At 47.9% G+C, this 18,637-nt stretch overlaps 1 protein-coding gene across 1 annotated transcript in view; it reads right to left on the bottom strand.

Annotated features, from left to right (window-relative positions):
* Positions 1–18,637, bottom strand: part of LOC138453637 (serine/threonine-protein kinase SBK1-like) — a 42,646-nt gene that overhangs the window by 1,520 nt on the left and 22,489 nt on the right. Inside the window, exons 2-3 of the mRNA XM_069606706.1 lie at positions 2,373–2,551; positions 1,948–2,150 (exon numbers count right to left, since the gene is read on the bottom strand). Of these exons, the coding sequence (XP_069462807.1) occupies positions 1,948–2,150; positions 2,373–2,551 (382 nt within the window). The remainder of the gene's footprint in view (positions 1–1,947; positions 2,151–2,372; positions 2,552–18,637) is intronic.

Raw genomic sequence — 18,637 nt, 5'->3', positions numbered from 1 at the left:
TGCTGCGTGAGTTATTGAGCAGGTGCTGTTGGGCATCATTAGGCTGGTGAATGGAATACTGCTTTCTGGGATAGGAGTTGGTCAGCACATCACTTGATATCTTTCACCAAGGAACTTCAGAGAAGCTTCCGAGGGTTGTGTCTCTGATACTCCTCCGGGATTTACGATGGATTGACAAGAGCTGTTTTGCAAGCAAGAAGCGAAAAGGGCAGGTTGTTGCCAGGTTGGTTTGCATTTAATGTGAGGGATAGGTACCTAATCAATTGGAAGCATATTATTTATTTATTTATTAAATTTATATAGCGCGCAGGCAGCCCAGGGGCATTGTGGCACTGTTACTTGCAGGAAGACTTAGTTACAATGTGAGCAGGTTGTGCCTTGGGTTACAGTAAGGCAGTGACCTGTGATCAGATATATCACATAATACATCATACAATACAATTATGAGGGCTAGGCCATGTAATTGTTAGATGAACAGGGTCGTTTTCAGGGTTTTCCGAAAGGCGGTCAGTGAGGGTTCAGAGCGCAGGGAGCTAGGGAGGGTGTTCCAGTGTACGGCAGCGAGGTACGGGAAACTGGAGCCCCCTGCTCTGGTCTTTTTTACCCTGGGTACTGAGAGCATGCTGGCATAGGGTGATCTAGTGGGTCTTGTGGAGGAGACCAGGTGGATCCTCTGCGAAAGGTACATTGGGGCGGCAAGATGGACACATTTGTGGGTGATGCTTAGAGCCTTGAATAGGATCCTCTGGATCCTCTGGATGTTTGTCTGGATGCTGCATTGAATGATATAAGGAGGCTGAGGACTTGGAAATTGGTGTTGAACACTATGAGGGGACTTCTGTGACTTGGATATTTGCAACAAAAGCTAGAAGCTTGACATAGAGTTCTAGATTAGCACTGTAGACTTGGAGAAACTTGACAACGGCTTGTTGTATTGCATTCATTGTCAGGAGAAGGCCATTGTATATTTTGATGATTGTATCAAATGCTAGGATGCGGTTGGTGGCGACTTGAGGGCATGCACTGAATGACAGAAAACAACTGTTGACTGACTGGAAGGTTGCATGGAATGCTCAGTGGCAGCTGTCTGTGGTTTGGACGGTTGAACCAATTTACTGAAGGTTTTTTGCCAATGCTTGGTGGGTTGCATAAAATCCAATAAGGGCATAGTTGGGTGTTGATGCCTTGGAGTGTTGTCTTGAATAGCAAGAAGATGTTGATGGCTTGTAGGGTTTTCTTGAATGCTAGGGACATGTTGATGATTTGGATAGTTGCATTGAATATAAGGAAGACATTGATGACTTGGATGATTGTCTTGAATGCCAGGAAGAGGTTGATGTCTTGGAGGGTTGTATTGAACACTAGGAGGATACTGATGACTTGGAGGGTTATATAGGATATATGGAGGGTATTGATGACTTGAAGTATTGTCATGAATGCTAGCAAGAGGTTGATGCCTTCTTTGGTTGTCTTGAATACTAGGCTGTGTTGATTACTTGGAGGGTTTTCTTGAATGCTAGAAAGATGTTGATGACTTGAAGGGTTGCACTGAGTGCTTGGAGAATGTCAATGACTTGAATCGATGCATTGAATACTAGCAGGAATTGCACTTGAGTGGTTTTATGTAGAATGCTAGTTGGACGTTGATGAGTTGGATGTGTACTCATTGTGTATTCACTTTTGAGAAGCAGAAGGATCTTAGTTGTTTTCCAGCAAAACAAACACACACATTTGTATGGATGCTATGACGACGAATCCGGGCTGTTGTCAAAGGACAGTGATAACCCCTGGATTTTATGTTTCCAATCATTTTGCTAAAGACTTAGTTGTGTTCTTTACACTCCAATGCAAGGCATAGAAGTAGAAGTGTTAAAAGATGAGTTGTGAGGGAAGTCCCTTGATATCATGAATCTTTTCCCATTAGTTTGTCCTTAGCAGCATCCTTACCCCTGGTATTAGAAGAGAGTCGAGATTCCCCGCTGGTGCCACTTCCTGAGCAAACACGAAGTGGTCAACGGTCTGCCATGCTGCCATAAGGGTGCTTATGATGTTAGGGTGGGCACCGAGGACCACAGACACGCTGAATTCCAGGAGAAATGCATCCCGCTGTGTACCATTCTTTGGGAGAAGCTTCAGAGCAACACTTAGACCTGTTAGAAAAAAAGACCAAAGTAACATCAGGTGATGCGATTATCGCCATCAGTGTTTATACCCAATGGTCATATCTACAAGGATTAATAATCCACTGACAGGACAACATAGATGATCTCCAGTAATGTGAAAACTCACCCACCACTGTAAGGTGCAGGCTGTGGCCCTGGTATAGTCAAAAGACGAAATGCCGGATCAAGCGATAATGCAATATTGCTTACCTGAGTCACGCTGCTTGGCGAGCACCACATGACCGTATGAGCCGCGCCCCAGCTCGTGGACGACGTCAAAGTGCTCTGGGATCTCCCTGTTGACCAGATGCTTCGAGGTGATGGACATCATGTTAACCAGAATGTTTCGTGTGGACGTTGAGGAGTCCATGGGTTTCACCTGTGCCGACCTGGAAACAGACAACAGTCTCATGAGGGCTGTATGTGCTACATTGACACTTATTGAAAAGTATGACCTCCAGGTCCACCTCGTTTACCCACCTAGTCTGCTCCAGGAACACTGTAGGGTGGGTGGAGCTCCTTCCATCCACAATCACAGGAGGCCATCAGTGTAACATGCAACATGGGGAGGGGACTAGAGTGAATAATGAGGGATGGCACACATATATCCAGCAGCTGGAGAAGGGCTAGGGTCAGGGATGTCACACATGTAACCAGCAGCTGGAGAAGGGATGTCACACACATATCTATTAACTGGGGATGGGGTTAGGGATGGCACACCTATATCCAGTAACTGGAGAAGGGCTAGGGTGGGGGATATCAGACATGTAACCAGCAGCTGGAGAAGGGATGGCGTCAGGGATGGTGGCACACACATATCTATTAAGTGGGCATGGGGTGAGGGATGGCACACATGCAACCAGCAGCTGGATAAGGGATGTGGTGAGGGATGACACACATGTATCTATTAAGTGGGGATGGCACATATATATCTAGCAGCTGGATGAGGGATGACACACATGTATCTAGCAACTGGAGAAGGGATGGGGTGAGGGACGGCACACATATCTGTTAAGTGGAGATGGGGTGAGGTTGGCACACATGTATCTAGCAACTGGAGAAGGGGTGACACACATGTATCTAGCAACTGGAGAAGGGATGGGGTGAGGGACGGCACACATATCTGTTAAGTGGAGATGGGGTGAGGTTGGCACACATATATCTAGCAAATGGAGAAGGGGTGACTGATGGAACACATAAATCTAGCAAGTACAGAAGGGATGGCACGCATATATCTAGCAACTGGAAAGGGGATGTGGTGAGGGATGGCACACATATCTAGCAACTGAGGCAGGGGTGAGTGATGGCAAACATGTAAATAGAAACTAGGGAGGGGCCGGCGGGAGGATGGCACATGTGGGGCTTCTAGGAGCTCGACCAAGTGTCCATTGGGAGATCCCCTGAACCCACCGCTTCAAAGTGCGCCACATGCGAACATTTCGGCAATACAATGCCACGGCCGTGTCCCTTTCCAAATTAGAACCGGACAGATGTGTTTTTAATGCGGGGGTGCCGCTCGTTGTCCTCGGTAGAAGTTGCGGATGGAATGATGAGCTCTGGCCCCACCCCCTACGGGATCGGATGCGACACTGTTGCGCTGGTGCCTTTACAGAGGCGGGGAGGGCAGAGTTATGTCTAGGTACACGAGGGAGGTCGCAGAGGCCGTGCCGTGGGGGTCACGGGCGACACTTGGCGGTGGAAGCGGCGGGGCGGGGGATTTGCCGCCTCTGATACAGGTTGGCAATCACCCCCCCCCCCCCCCTCCCCAACCCCTCCCCCGCCTCCGGGACAGACCCTCGCTCTGAATGAAGGAGCCCGTGTCTTTGACCGTTTTCTTTTAATAAAGGTTGTATTCGAGCGGGCACCCACCGATTGGTCAGACATGACGACCCCCCAGGTCCCTTAAGATTTATATTAATTTTGAACAGTAAAACGGATTGACTCCCGTATGAGTTCGCCTGCCCTTGGCTCAGGGTTCCCCCAGTATCTCACCTTAACTCCTGAGGCCTGGACTCGGGGTACAGCTCCGCGGACCTCTGCCTAGTAGTGGGACTTGAAGGGTCAAGCGCCGGGCCCTTTGGCCTTTTGCCAGCCTGTGATGATTCTTCTGGGCACGGCTCGTGGTCACTCAGCCAGTAGCCTTCTCCTGTGCGGTCTGGGCGTGCGGCCAGAGCCTGTGGTCAGCCTGGCATCAGGTTGTCTGGTCCTCTGTGGTCAGCCTGGCATCAGGGTGTCTGATCCGGTCCTCCCTAGTCAGAGCCTGTGGTCAGCCTGGCATCAGACAACAAGACACAGGGTGGGAACCTCAAGCGGGGGGTTATTTGTACCTGGATTCAAAGACAGACCCCCAAACAGCGGCTTCCTTGAGGAATGGTCCTGATTGGGCACCTGCACGCTCAGCCAATCACAGAACAGGAGACACCGTGCCCCTCTGTTGCCCCAGGTCAGTGCGTCATCCTGCGATTGGCCAATGGTAGGAGAGATGGAATGAGGGGCCATCGCGGACATTTCCATCAGTACCCCACTCCGAAAAGGCGAGGGTGGAACGTTTACAAGTGAATAAATCTGATCCCCAAAACGTCCCTTAACCAGAGGTCAAAGTGGCCGGGAACTAAAGGGTACGACGTTCCGCTACTTTAAAGAGAAAGGAGACATAATTCCTTGTTTCGTCGGGCACAACGTTCCTGGACGGTGGCCGGAGGGCACCTGTTGATGGCGTTCCTTGCCCGCGATGCTGCAGGAGCGTGTGATGACTTCTGGGGGTGGGGGCCTCGCCGGAGGATTCGGGGCGAGAGGTGGGGGTCCCGAGGATGTAAAGTCCTGGGGACACCCTCGGTGTCTGCCCCTGTAAAGCATAAGCCCCACGTGTGTTCTTGGGTGCGAAGCAGCCTGTTCACACGCGGCCTCTGCCCCCACACTGAGCCTGCTGCTTGCTCGCGCTCCGAGCAGCCATTTGAGCCCCCATCGGCGATGGCTGCTCTGGGGTCTTGGGACGGCCTGACTGCCTTTCCATCTCCCCCCAGAGGCTGAGTGAGTGCATTAATAGCGCTTAGAGCCGTTCATGTATGCAGCGCTTTCTAGAAGGGGACTGCAATGGTGCATATGTTTAATTGGCGAAAATGTATTCTTTGAAATCGCCGAGGAGTGCCCCCCTTGCCCTCTCTTCTGGGCAGGAGATATTAGCGACACCATGGAGTACCCCCCACCCTCCGTGGTCAGGTCTGTACATGCACTTCTCTCTCCCTCCAACAGTGACACTTATATCCCCCCCACAAGCCTCTCTTTTGTCCCGTGAGTAGTTCCCGCTAATAGCTATTTTTGTCATTGCCGATAAAAAAAAGTCGGTAGGTATATGTTTTGCCTTTTCTAGCCCCGCCCACTTTTGCACCCTCTCAGTAGTACTGCCTCTGACCACGCCCCTCAAAAATGTTTCCTTAAAATGCCATAGTTCCACTCTTGTGTTTACACTTCGGCCACTGCCCTAAACCCTCCCCAATATCACACAATATGTAGTAAAATGCCAGGGGTTATGTCTGACTGGAAACTAACGTTACACGAATTAATTGCCCCTTTTCTGGGTTTCTCAGCAGGTGTAAATCATTTTAGATTTTATGAATCTGGTGTTTACTGTAAATTAAGTCACTTTGAGGCAAAACAAGCAGACTTGCAAAAGATCCGGATAAAACCCGGCCTGGAGTATTCACCTAGCGCCGGTAACCATCATTCCTTTCCCCAGAGTTCCCCGCATTCCAATAGACTCGGAAGGGCCTATCCTGGTGCAGCTCGGCTGGGCCCTCAGTCTGTAAATAACCTCTGCGATCTCTGCCCCAGGCCCCGGGCCGTATAAAGTTCGGCACGATGGAGGGCCTGGGGGGGTTAGGCGCGGTGTGAGGGAAAAACAGCACGAAAGCCAAGGGGAGGGGCAGCCAGGTGGCGCCGCCACCCCTGCGTTGCCAGGAAACAACTCACAACACCAGGGAAATGTGTAAGGGGAAGCGCCAGGGGGGCCGGGGGATGTCCAGAAGTCCAGGGGAAGGGATGGGGTGAGGTTGGCACACCTATATCTAGCAAATCGGGATGGGATGAGGGATGGCACATAGATCTAGCAACTGGAGAAGGGGTGACTGATGGAAAACATACATCTAGCAACTGCATAAGGGATGGCACACATATATCTAGCAACTGGAAAAGGGATTTGGTGAGGGATGGCACACGTATATCAAGCAACTAGAGAAGGGATGGGGTCAGGGATGGCACACATACATCTAGCAACTAGAGAAGGGATGGGGTGAGGGATGGCAAACATACATCTAGCAACTAGAGACCGGATGGGGTGAGGGATGGCACACATACATCTAGCAACTGCAGAAGGGATGGCACGCATATATCTAGCAAATAGAGAAGGGATAGGGTCAGGGATGGCCCACATCTATCAACAGGAGAAGGTATGGGGTGAGGGATGGCACACATACATCTAGCAACTGCAGAAGGGATGGCACGCATATATCTAGCAACTAGAGAAGGGATAGGGTCAGGGATGGCCCACATCTATCAACAGGAGAAGGTATGGGGTGAGGGATGGCACACATACATCTAGCAACTAGAGAAGGGATGGCGCACGCGGGGCTTCCAGGAGCTCGACCAAGTGTCCATTGGGAGATCCCCTGAACCCACCGCTTCAAAGTGCGCCACATGCGAACATTTCGGCAATACAATGCCACGGCCGTGTCCCTTTCCAAATTAGAACCGGACAGATGTGTTTTTAATGCGGGGGTGCCGCTCGTTGTCCTCGGTAGAAGTTGCGGATGGAATGATGAGCTCTGGCCCCACCCCCTGCGGGATCGGATGCGACACTGTTGCACTGGTGCCTTTACAGAGACGGGGAGGGCAAAGTTATGTCTAGTTACACGAGGGGGGTCGCAGAGGCCGTGCTGTGGGGGTCACGGGCGACACTTGGCGGTGGAAGGGGCGGGAGATTTGCCGCCTCTGATACAGGTTGGCAATCACCCCCTCCCCCCAGCCTCTCCCCCGCCACCGGGACAGACCCTCGCTCTGAATGAAGGACAGTGGCAGATTTAAGGCAAAGGGCCCCGTGGGCAGCACGTGATAAAGGGCCCAAGATGGGTTGGTCATAGAGGCAGATCTTAGGGTGGGCGAAGTTAATTGTGATCACGAGTGCGGAATGGCAAACTTTAGGAACAAAAGCAATTTTTTATAATGTTGGCTTTATTGGTGGAATGTGTTAATTTATTCACGTCTAGCCCATGATGTGTTTGGTCTACTTGGAATAAACTGGGAGGTGAAATGGAAAAACAGCAAATGGCCATCATCTTACGTGATGCCTTTTGTTTAAAGTTCCTTCTGGGCATGGAAGGGTTGTGTATTTGCCCAGCCACCCATTAACACCCAGAGTAGAAATTCTCACGGGGGGGGGGGGGGGGGGAGAGGCCTGGCTATGGGGAGGCAACTGCTGCTCAGGTGGAGATAATGGGCCCTTGTAAATGGTGGGAGACCACCAACTGCCTATTCACAAGAGGGCACATTGCAAACCTGTTAGTTATGCATTTCTTTGGCATCACTTGAGACACCCCCCCCCCCCCCGCATTCATTAAGAGCAGTTAGGGCACTTCTATGCATAGTGAACTTGGCAGCCCCTCCACTTAAATGGATTCATTGCTCAGTCAGGGTTCACACAGAACACGCGGGGCCCCATGAGCGCTGCTGCCTCTGCCTGACTGTGAAAACAAATGGGAAGGAAGGGAATGGGGGGAGGGGCCCGCTCGCCGTTTGTCTGCCTAGCGACCGCTAAATCCGCCCCTGATGAAGGAGCCCGTGTCTTTGACCGTTTTCTTTAAATAAAGGCGGTATTCGAGCGGGCACCCACCGATTGGTCAGACATGACGACCCCCCAGGTCCCTTAAGATTTATATTAATTTTGAACAGTAAAACGGATTGACTCCCGTATGAGTTCTCCCGCCCCTGGCTCAGGGTTCCCCCAGTATCTCACCTTAACTCCTGAGGCCTGGACTCGGGGTACACCTCCGCGGACCCCTGCCTAGTACTGGGGCCTGAAGGGTGGAGCGCCGGTCCCCTTGTGCCAGCCTGTGCTAATTCTTCTGGGCACGACTCGTGGTCACTCAGCCAGTAGCCTTCTCTGGTGCGGTCTGGGCGTGCGGCCAGAGCCTGTGGTCAGCCTGGCATCAGGTTGTCTGGTCCTCTGTGGTCAGCCTGGGCAGTGGCGCCCCCAGCCATTTTTCATAGGGGTATCCTGATGAGGCCACATGAAATCTTGGGGTGGCACACCAAAACAAACACATAACTGAATTTCAGGAAATCTCTTATGGTGATGTAGTATATAGTCCAGTTGAAAACTATGTGTATATGAGAGAACAAATTGAACATTGATATAGTTCCATGTATTATTTAACAGTTAACTAATTAATGTATCTGATTAGCATAGACTAATACCAGTACCACATTCAATCATGCACGCATCAAACTCTAAAAATCCTTATGCTACAAGCAAAACACTCCACACACACATAGACCAAAAAATAAACTAAATTATAACAACGCTTGCTTCCACTAATAGGGAATCCACATAGTTTCTCCTCTTGTATTCATGCACAGCCCATCCAAAGTGCAAAGAAATATGATATGCCGTATGTGCAACTAGTCAACGTGAATTCACTAAACATAACGCAAAAACATACAGATGTTACATGTTGCTACCACACCAGGAATAGACCAGCCAAATCTGAGTGGCTACTCAAGTAGATGTACTTAGTGTACAAATTAAGTGTGGAGCCACTAAACACCCAGCTAGCAGAGAATGTTCCACGTGGAGTAAAGATCGTGGAAGAGAACAGCTGAATTATCCTGTTTTGTGGAAAGGCACAGTTGCAGAAAAGGAACAAAGAATGGCGAATCTGGGAATAACACCTCCAGCCAAGATGTTGGATAGCCCGGTAGAACCCATTACAGAGTGGGAAGACTTGTTCAAGTTTTATTTACTAGCAATAGGTGGCAACACATTTTCGGATGGACCCAAACATACCACATTAATGAACTGCTCGGGCAAAGAGGCAGTAAGTAAGCCTTATTAAGAATACCTCGGATCCACTTCCAGCAGCGCAAGGTATAAAAGCAGTGGTGGCTAAGAAGAACAAAGCTCCAAGTGCTCGAGGAAGTCCATTAGTGGGAACAAGCTTCAAATGTGCTTGTTTCCGGTATGAATTCATAGGTCACATGGTGTCGGACTCAGATTGTTCAGCAATAAAAGGGGTGTGCTGGAAATATAGCAGGAGAGGACAGTTTGCTAAAGTGTCACAATCATATTATTCAGGGAGGAAGCAACCCGGACAGAAAGCTCGAGTGAACATGGATGAGGCAAGAGAATATTCTATGGTGGTGGTCAGGGGAGTATCCAGCATTGCAAGTGTGGGGGTGTGAGCCACTGAAAAAGTCCTGCTACTTTCCCCCAATGCAGTGCACGCAATTCCGTACGGTCTCACTCGCACCCCCAATCCACCCACACCTGCCCCAATCTACTTTTTTGGTAACATTAGTGGCAGATGGAATTTTAACACAACAAAAAAAATAAAATTGCAGAATCATTACAGATGCAGGGAACTCATCTATTAGAGCTCTGTCCAGGCTCTCTGGGGCAAAATACATGCAAACCTCCAAATGTGCATAGGGATTGCACCAATAGAAATGACTTGACAGAAATGGACATTTCAAGGAATATCATCAGTCTTTGATACTTGGAGGCACCATGGAAGTGCCTTTAGAATAAGGTGCCATAAGCAAGCACTTGCAACCACACTAAAAGATATCCACATCATGACAGCTCTGTTGAAATGGAAAGAACTGTACTCATGTTTGTATTAAGTAAAATGCATATCGTCGTTACAGAAACACCATTTTCAATTCAACAACAAAATAAAACCTCTACCTTTGGCGATGGTGACCCGAAGATGTAAACCACTGGCCAGACCCTGCACAATTGTTCTTAAAAGCCTTTTGCGCACAACAACCTACATGCAGTCTAGTCGAGGATGGAAACTCGGAAATAAACACAGCCTGGCTGGAAGCATGAGCCAATGCAGAAATGCGCACGTCCAGGCTCAGGATGTGTTCATTTCCGGGTGCGTATGCCGCCATTTTACTTAGGCCTGCGGTCTGCTTGTCTGCGTTTCTGCAAGATGAGTGCCCGTTCAAGTGTTCTCACCTTTCGGCTTTGTTTGGTGTCACAGTGGCCTCTCAAGTTCTGCGGATCTATGTATGCACAGTGTGCTTATTCAGATACTTATTGGGAAGCATTGCAGGATAGTGGCTGTCTTTGGTAGGCATTGCATGCACAGCCATGTCTGCAGTGAAAGCAAGGCTAGTTTCCTGCAGCCATCTGTGGGTGGAAGTGCAAATTCCCAATTTTGAGATATACTGTACAGATGTTCCAATTTTTAAATGGAATTTAATTGAATTGCTTTATCCCTCTTATACATCTTAACCTGTGTTTGCGTCAGTTCTTGCTTATAATTATGCATCAACAAACATACATGCACTTTTCCTAGTACGTGCAGTGCAGACGCAGCGTGGTAATAAACATGTTCTTATAGTGCTCTCAGCATCACTCTTTGGTTCCAGTTCTGAATTGCTTTCACTTGGGTTCCCTACCCAAACTAGTTAAATAATTACATATCCATTATCCTTCATGATGGACAGGTACTGCATATCTATATTGTTTGGGGGATAGGAAAAACTCTATAGTAAAATTTACTTTAGTTTTCATGTTATGCTTGATACAGGGTTTAAGTTATTTTGAATGCTCCCAATTGTGCCAAATGAGGGGATTTAGGACAAGCGATATAAGGTGATTTGCCAAGAATTACACAAATTGCTTCAGTGGAGCTGGCATTAGAACTCTGGCCTCCCTGTTCATACATCAATTTAGCAGCCCTTTGTTGAGTAAAGGTACAAATAGTAGACATCAATGCTATCATTTACATAGGCCGGGTGGATAGCTCAGGGGCAACTTGACAACATACATAGCAACACAGGTTTCAATCCTGGTCTTGCACTTAGAATACTCTCTGGTGTAAAGCGTGTTATAAAAGAATAATTATAAAGATACCCTGGTAACACATGCTCACCACAGTCACCCAGGGATCTTTTTATTTTCCCAAGGGTATCATGAATTCAGCTATGCTATACATTTTGTAGATAGGTAGGTGTACAGGGGCCTTCACTACATGTTAAGTTGTAGTATTCGTGCCGAAGAATCTTTATGGTCCCGTTTGGCAGGGTAGATTGCAGTTTTCAGTGCTTGTGACTAATGGCGCCTCCCCTGTTCAATGGGCTAAAGGTTTGCACAGATGAAGCAATGACGACTTGCTCAATGCGTGTGTGTGAGTGTTTGGGGGCAGAGGTGCATGGGGGTCTTCACTTTTAATCTTTTCTGCTATAGTCATTTCATAATCTTTCCTGGTATGTTTTAAAAAGATAGTTTAAAACCTGAGAGGGAAATAGTCCACGTGGCCGTGGTGCTTGCGGCATGCAAGGGCCTGTGTCTGGATGGGATGGCAAAATGGCCTTTCACCCAGAGCAACAACAAAAACGTTCACTGCCACAGCTCCAGTGCTTATTCTTGTGTGCACTCAGTACTAACAATAATGTGTAGCGTGGAGTGAAGGGTTTCATGTTCATACATCTCTATGTAGTGGGCTGAGAGAAAGAGGGAGTTCTGGAAGGACAACAGCATCAATTCAAATCTCAGCAAGTTTTTGCTTGTTTGTTCAGAATATAGAGGGACCCAACTCGAAAGGAAAATGTAACTAATTTAAGCCGTGACTTGGACGGAGTGGGGACAGTCACTTTCCCTGCTCGTGCTTTCTCCCCCCCCCCTCTGTAGTCGCTGAATCCCCAGTCCACCTGCTCTTGCTTCCTCCCTCTCATCATCTTTTGTGTCCTCTCTCCCACATGATGCCTTTCTACTTCTCCACCTCAGGCCCTCACTCGGGGTTCACTGACTGAGCATGGGAGATCAGTCAGCAATGAGGGGCCACCATCATACGTGCCTCTCTAACCCCGGGCCGTGGCAAAAAAGCAAAAAAAAATAGACATTTCTTTTTGCACCGAACTGTGCATGTTATTTGTCCATGCACAGTTCAGTGCGGAAAATAAAGTATTATTTTGTTTGCTTTTTTGCAGGGTGGCCGATGGGGTGGCCAGCATTTTTATAAGGGTGGCCATGGCCCCCCTTGGCCACCCCCTGGGGGCGCCCCTGAGCCTGGGATCACGATGCCTGGCCCTGTGGCCAGCCTGGCATGAGGATGTCTGGCCCTGTGCTCAGCCTGGCATCAGGATGTCTGATCCGGTCCTCCCTAGTCAGAGCCTGTGATCAGCCTGGCATCGGGTTTACGGATCCTCTGGTCGGGGCCTGTGGTCAGCCTGGCATCAGACAACAAGACACAGGGTGGGAACCTCAAGCGGGGGTTATTTGTCCCTGGATTCATAGACTAATACCAGTACCACATTCAATCATGCACGCATCAAACTCTAAAAATCCTTATGCTACAAGCAAAACACTCCACACACACATAGACCAAAAAATAAACTAAATTATAACAACGCTTGCTTCCACTAATAGGGAATCCACATAGTTTCTCCTCTTGTATTCATGCACAGCCCATCCAAAGTGCAAAGAAATATGATATGCCGTATGTGCAACTAGTCAACGTGAATTCACTAAACATAACGCAAAAACATACAGATGTTACATGTTGCTACCACACCAGGAATAGACCAGCCAAATCTGAGTGGCTACTCAAGTAGATGTACTTAGTGTACAAATTAAGTGTGGAGCCACTAAACACCCAGCTAGCAGAGAATGTTCCACGTGGAGTAAAGATCGTGGAAGAGAACAGCTGAATTATCCTGTTTTGTGGAAAGGCACAGTTGCAGAAAAGGAACAAAGAATGGCGAATCTGGGAATAACACCTCCAGCCAAGATGTTGGATAGCCCGGTAGAACCCATTACAGAGTGGGAAGACTTGTTCAAGTTTTATTTACTAGCAATAGGTGGCAACACATTTTCGGATGGACCCAAACATACCACATTAATGAACTGCTCGGGCAAAGAGGCAGTAAGTAAGCCTTATTAAGAATACCTCGGATCCACTTCCAGCAGCGCAAGGTATAAAAGCAGTGGTGGCTAAGAAGAACAAAGCTCCAAGTGCTCGAGGAAGTCCATTAGTGGGAACAAGCTTCAAATGTGCTTGTTTCCGGTATGAATTCATAGGTCACATGGTGTCGGACTCAGATTGTTCAGCAATAAAAGGGGTGTGCTGGAAATATAGCAGGAGAGGACAGTTTGCTAAAGTGTCACAATCATATTATTCAGGGAGGAAGCAACCCGGACAGAAAGCTCGAGTGAACATGGATGAGGCAAGAGAATATTCTATGGTGGTGGTCAGGGGAGTATCCAGCATTGCAAGTGTGGGGGTGTGAGCCACTGAAAAAGTCCTGCTACTTTCCCCCAATGCAGTGCACGCAATTCCGTACGGTCTCACTCGCACCCCCAATCCACCCACACCTGCCCCAATCTACTTTTTTGGTAACATTAGTGGCAGATGGAATTTTAACACAACAAAAAAAATAAAATTGCAGAATCATTACAGATGCAGGGAACTCATCTATTAGAGCTCTGTCCAGGCTCTCTGGGGCAAAATACATGCAAACCTCCAAATGTGCATAGGGATTGCACCAATAGAAATGACTTGACAGAAATGGACATTTCAAGGAATATCATCAGTCTTTGATACTTGGAGGCACCATGGAAGTGCCTTTAGAATAAGGTGCCATAAGCAAGCACTTGCAACCACACTAAAAGATATCCACATCATGACAGCTCTGTTGAAATGGAAAGAACTGTACTCATGTTTGTATTAAGTAAAATGCATATCGTCGTTACAGAAACACCATTTTCAATTCAACAACAAAATAAAACCTCTACCTTTGGCGATGGTGACCCGAAGATGTAAACCACTGGCCAGACCCTGCACAATTGTTCTTAAAAGCCTTTTGCGCACAACAACCTACATGCAGTCTAGTCGAGGATGGAAACTCGGAAATAAACACAGCCTGGCTGGAAGCATGAGCCAATGCAGAAATGCGCACGTCCAGGCTCAGGATGTGTTCATTTCCGGGTGCGTATGCCGCCATTTTACTTAGGCCTGCGGTCTGCTTGTCTGCGTTTCTGCAAGATGAGTGCCCGTTCAAGTGTTCTCACCTTTCGGCTTTGTTTGGTGTCACAGTGGCCTCTCAAGTTCTGCGGATCTATGTATGCACAGTGTGCTTATTCAGATACTTATTGGGAAGCATTGCAGGATAGTGGCTGTCTTTGGTAGGCATTGCATGCACAGCCATGTCTGCAGTGAAAGCAAGGCTAGTTTCCTGCAGCCATCTGTGGGTGGAAGTGCAAATTCCCAATTTTGAGATATACTGTACAGATGTTCCAATTTTTAAATGGAATTTAATTGAATTGCTTTATCCCTCTTATACATCTTAACCTGTGTTTGCGTCAGTTCTTGCTTATAATTATGCATCAACAAACATACATGCACTTTTCCTAGTACGTGCAGTGCAGACGCAGCGTGGTAATAAACATGTTCTTATAGTGCTCTCAGCATCACTCTTTGGTTCCAGTTCTGAATTGCTTTCACTTGGGTTCCCTACCCAAACTAGTTAAATAATTACATATCCATTATCCTTCATGATGGACAGGTACTGCATATCTATATTGTTTGGGGGATAGGAAAAACTCTATAGTAAAATTTACTTTAGTTTTCATGTTATGCTTGATACAGGGTTTAAGTTATTTTGAATGCTCCCAATTGTGCCAAATGAGGGGATTTAGGACAAGCGATATAAGGTGATTTGCCAAGAATTACACAAATTGCTTCAGTGGAGCTGGCATTAGAACTCTGGCCTCCCTGTTCATACATCAATTTAGCAGCCCTTTGTTGAGTAAAGGTACAAATAGTAGACATCAATGCTATCATTTACATAGGCCGGGTGGATAGCTCAGGGGCAACTTGACAACATACATAGCAACACAGGTTTCAATCCTGGTCTTGCACTTAGAATACTCTCTGGTGTAAAGCGTGTTATAAAAGAATAATTATAAAGATACCCTGGTAACACATGCTCACCACAGTCACCCAGGGATCTTTTTATTTTCCCAAGGGTATCATGAATTCAGCTATGCTATACATTTTGTAGATAGGTAGGTGTACAGGGGCCTTCACTACATGTTAAGTTGTAGTATTCGTGCCGAAGAATCTTTATGGTCCCGTTTGGCAGGGTAGATTGCAGTTTTCAGTGCTTGTGACTAATGGCGCCTCCCCTGTTCAATGGGCTAAAGGTTTGCACAGATGAAGCAATGACGACTTGCTCAATGCGTGTGTGTGAGTGTTTGGGGGCAGAGGTGCATGGGGGTCTTCACTTTTAATCTTTTCTGCTATAGTCATTTCATAATCTTTCCTGGTATGTTTTAAAAAGATAGTTTAAAACCTGAGAGGGAAATAGTCCACGTGGCCGTGGTGCTTGCGGCATGCAAGGGCCTGTGTCTGGATGGGATGGCAAAATGGCCTTTCACCCAGAGCAACAACAAAAACGTTCACTGCCACAGCTCCAGTGCTTATTCTTGTGTGCACTCAGTACTAACAATAATGTGTAGCGTGGAGTGAAGGGTTTCATGTTCATACATCTCTATGTAGTGGGCTGAGAGAAAGAGGGAGTTCTGGAAGGACAACAGCATCAATTCAAATCTCAGCAAGTTTTTGCTTGTTTGTTCAGAATATAGAGGGACCCAACTCGAAAGGAAAATGTAACTAATTTAAGCCGTGACTTGGACGGAGTGGGGACAGTCACTTTCCCTGCTCGTGCTTTCTCCCCCCCCCCTCTGTAGTCGCTGAATCCCCAGTCCACCTGCTCTTGCTTCCTCCCTCTCATCATCTTTTGTGTCCTCTCTCCCACATGATGCCTTTCTACTTCTCCACCTCAGGCCCTCACTCGGGGTTCACTGACTGAGCATGGGAGATCAGTCAGCAATGAGGGGCCACCATCATACGTGCCTCTCTAACCCCGGGCCGTGGCAAAAAAGCAAAAAAAAATAGACATTTCTTTTTGCACCGAACTGTGCATGTTATTTGTCCATGCACAGTTCAGTGCGGAAAATAAAGTATTATTTTGTTTGCTTTTTTGCAGGGTGGCCGATGGGGTGGCCAGCATTTTTATAAGGGTGGCCATGGCCCCCCTTGGCCACCCCCTGGGGGCGCCCCTGAGCCTGGGATCACGATGCCTGGCCCTGTGGCCAGCCTGGCATGAGGATGTCTGGCCCTGTGCTCAGCCTGGCATCAGGATGTCTGATCCGGTCCTCCCTAGTCAGAGCCTGTGATCAGCCTGGCATCGGGTTTACGGATCCTCTGGTCGGGGCCTGTGGTCAGCCTGGCATCAGACAACAAGACACAGGGTGGGAACCTCAAGCGGGGGTTATTTGTCCCTGGATTCAAAGACAGACCCCCAACCAGCGGCTTCCTTGGGGAATGGTCCTGATTGGGCACCTGCACCCTCAGCCAATCACAGAACAGGAGGCACTGTGCCCCTCTGTTGCCCCAGGTCGGTGCGAAGAGGTATTCTTTGAAATCTCAGAGGAGTGCCCCCCCCTGCACTCTCTTCTGGGCAGGAGATATTAGAGACACCACGGAGTACCCCCCACCCTCCGTGGTCAGGTCTGTACATACACTCCTCTTTCCCTCCATCAGTGACACTTATCCCCCCATCCCCACAAGCCTCTCTTTTGTCCCGTGAGTAGTTCCCTCTAATAGCTATTTTTGTCATTGCCAATAAAAAAAAAGTCGGTAGGAATATGTTTTGCCTTTTCTAGCCCCACCCACTTTTGCACCCTTTCAGTAGTACTGCCACTCGCCACGCCCCTCCAAAATGTTTCCTTAAAATGCCATAGTTCCACTCTTTTTTTTACACTTCGACCACTGTCCTAAACCCTCCCCAATATCACACAATATGCAGTCAAATGCCAGGGGTTATGTCTGACTGGAAACTAATGTTACACGAATTAACTGCCACTTTTCGCGGTTTCTCAGAAGAGGAGCAAACTGGGCGCTTAAAAGCAGGTGTAAATCATTTTAGCAGTACTTCAGTGGCTGGATATTACCAGCTTCCTATAGATAAGTACTTTGAAAGTGATGAAGAGTGAGCTCTTGGCGGAACACTTGTAAATGCTGCTCAACCTGAAGGGGAAATCTGCACACGCTGCACCCAACACATCGTTGACTCCACCCCACCCCTGCCGGCCTTTCAGAGCCACCAGCCCGCCATGTTATCCCAGTGGCTAGCTCTTTCTTACATCAGGGTGGCAACATGCCCTGTGTGTCACCCGACTAACATTTTAGATACGACTGAGTTGTGACTAATCCAATGTACATTTGTATGGAACTTGCAGTTCTGTACTTACTATGGGAACAATTAAACTGCAAGTCCCAGCATTCACCGGGCTGTTGGTTTAAAATGCAAATATGGTGGCCATTTGAAGACTTAGCCCAGTTGACTTCTTAAAGTTTTTGCCCGCGTTGAGCTGTCAGTGAAGGACTCTGCCCCAGCCCTACCAGACTTACAGGAGCAGCAGCCTACTGTGGAACTATAAGGACTTGTGACAGGGCTCCGCTAAGAGCTTAGCAGGGTGTTTGGCTGCAAAACAGCAGCTCCTAGGGGCTTCTTTGCGGCGCTACTAATCTGCTGCTAAAAAGAATATGAATATGTAACCTAAATGGGCAGACATCCCCTGACATCTTTTCACGAACAGGGCACAGAAGAAGGCAGACATTTCAGGCAGGGTACACACCTGCCATACTTTAATAAGGTTCAATTTAATCAGGCTCAAATACACCATGACTTCTTTTTCTCAGGTACCTGTTCACAGACTGGGCCCTGCCAGGGAAGGGCCAGAAAGATCGGCAAACCTGGACTTCAAGAGACTTTCATTGCATGTATGAGGTAACTAGTGCTGAGAGTATTGGATGTCCTGTGAGTGCGCGGCCTGCTTTCCCTATTTTGCCAAACTCTGAAGCTTGAAAAGTAGATGCACGTAGACGCAGGCTTGACATGCGGCCACATTTGCACCAGACCTGCAGATGAATTTAACTGGTCTGCTGTTAAATCTCAGTTACCAGTTTAATGGTATCCACTACAGAATAATTGCTCATTTTACAATAGCCGATATGATAGCTCAGTGGGTTGAGTGCTCGCTGCTGTGATGTGTGTGTGATCTGCAGGTTGCAGGTTTGAATCCGTGCAAGGCCATCTCAGCCTTTCATTCTTCTGAGGTTGATAAATGAGTACCAACATAGGTTGGGTGATATTGTATGCATATTTGTTCTATAAAAAAAGAGCTT

This window comes from Ambystoma mexicanum, chromosome 1p, assembly GCF_040938575.1.
Source record: "Ambystoma mexicanum isolate Mex_15411 chromosome 1p, UKY_AmexF1_1, whole genome shotgun sequence".
In the NCBI taxonomy this organism is placed as follows: Eukaryota; Metazoa; Chordata; class Amphibia; order Caudata; family Ambystomatidae; genus Ambystoma; species Ambystoma mexicanum.
Note: the sequence above shows the minus strand (reverse complement) of the source record. Positions and strands in the feature narration are given on the sequence as shown.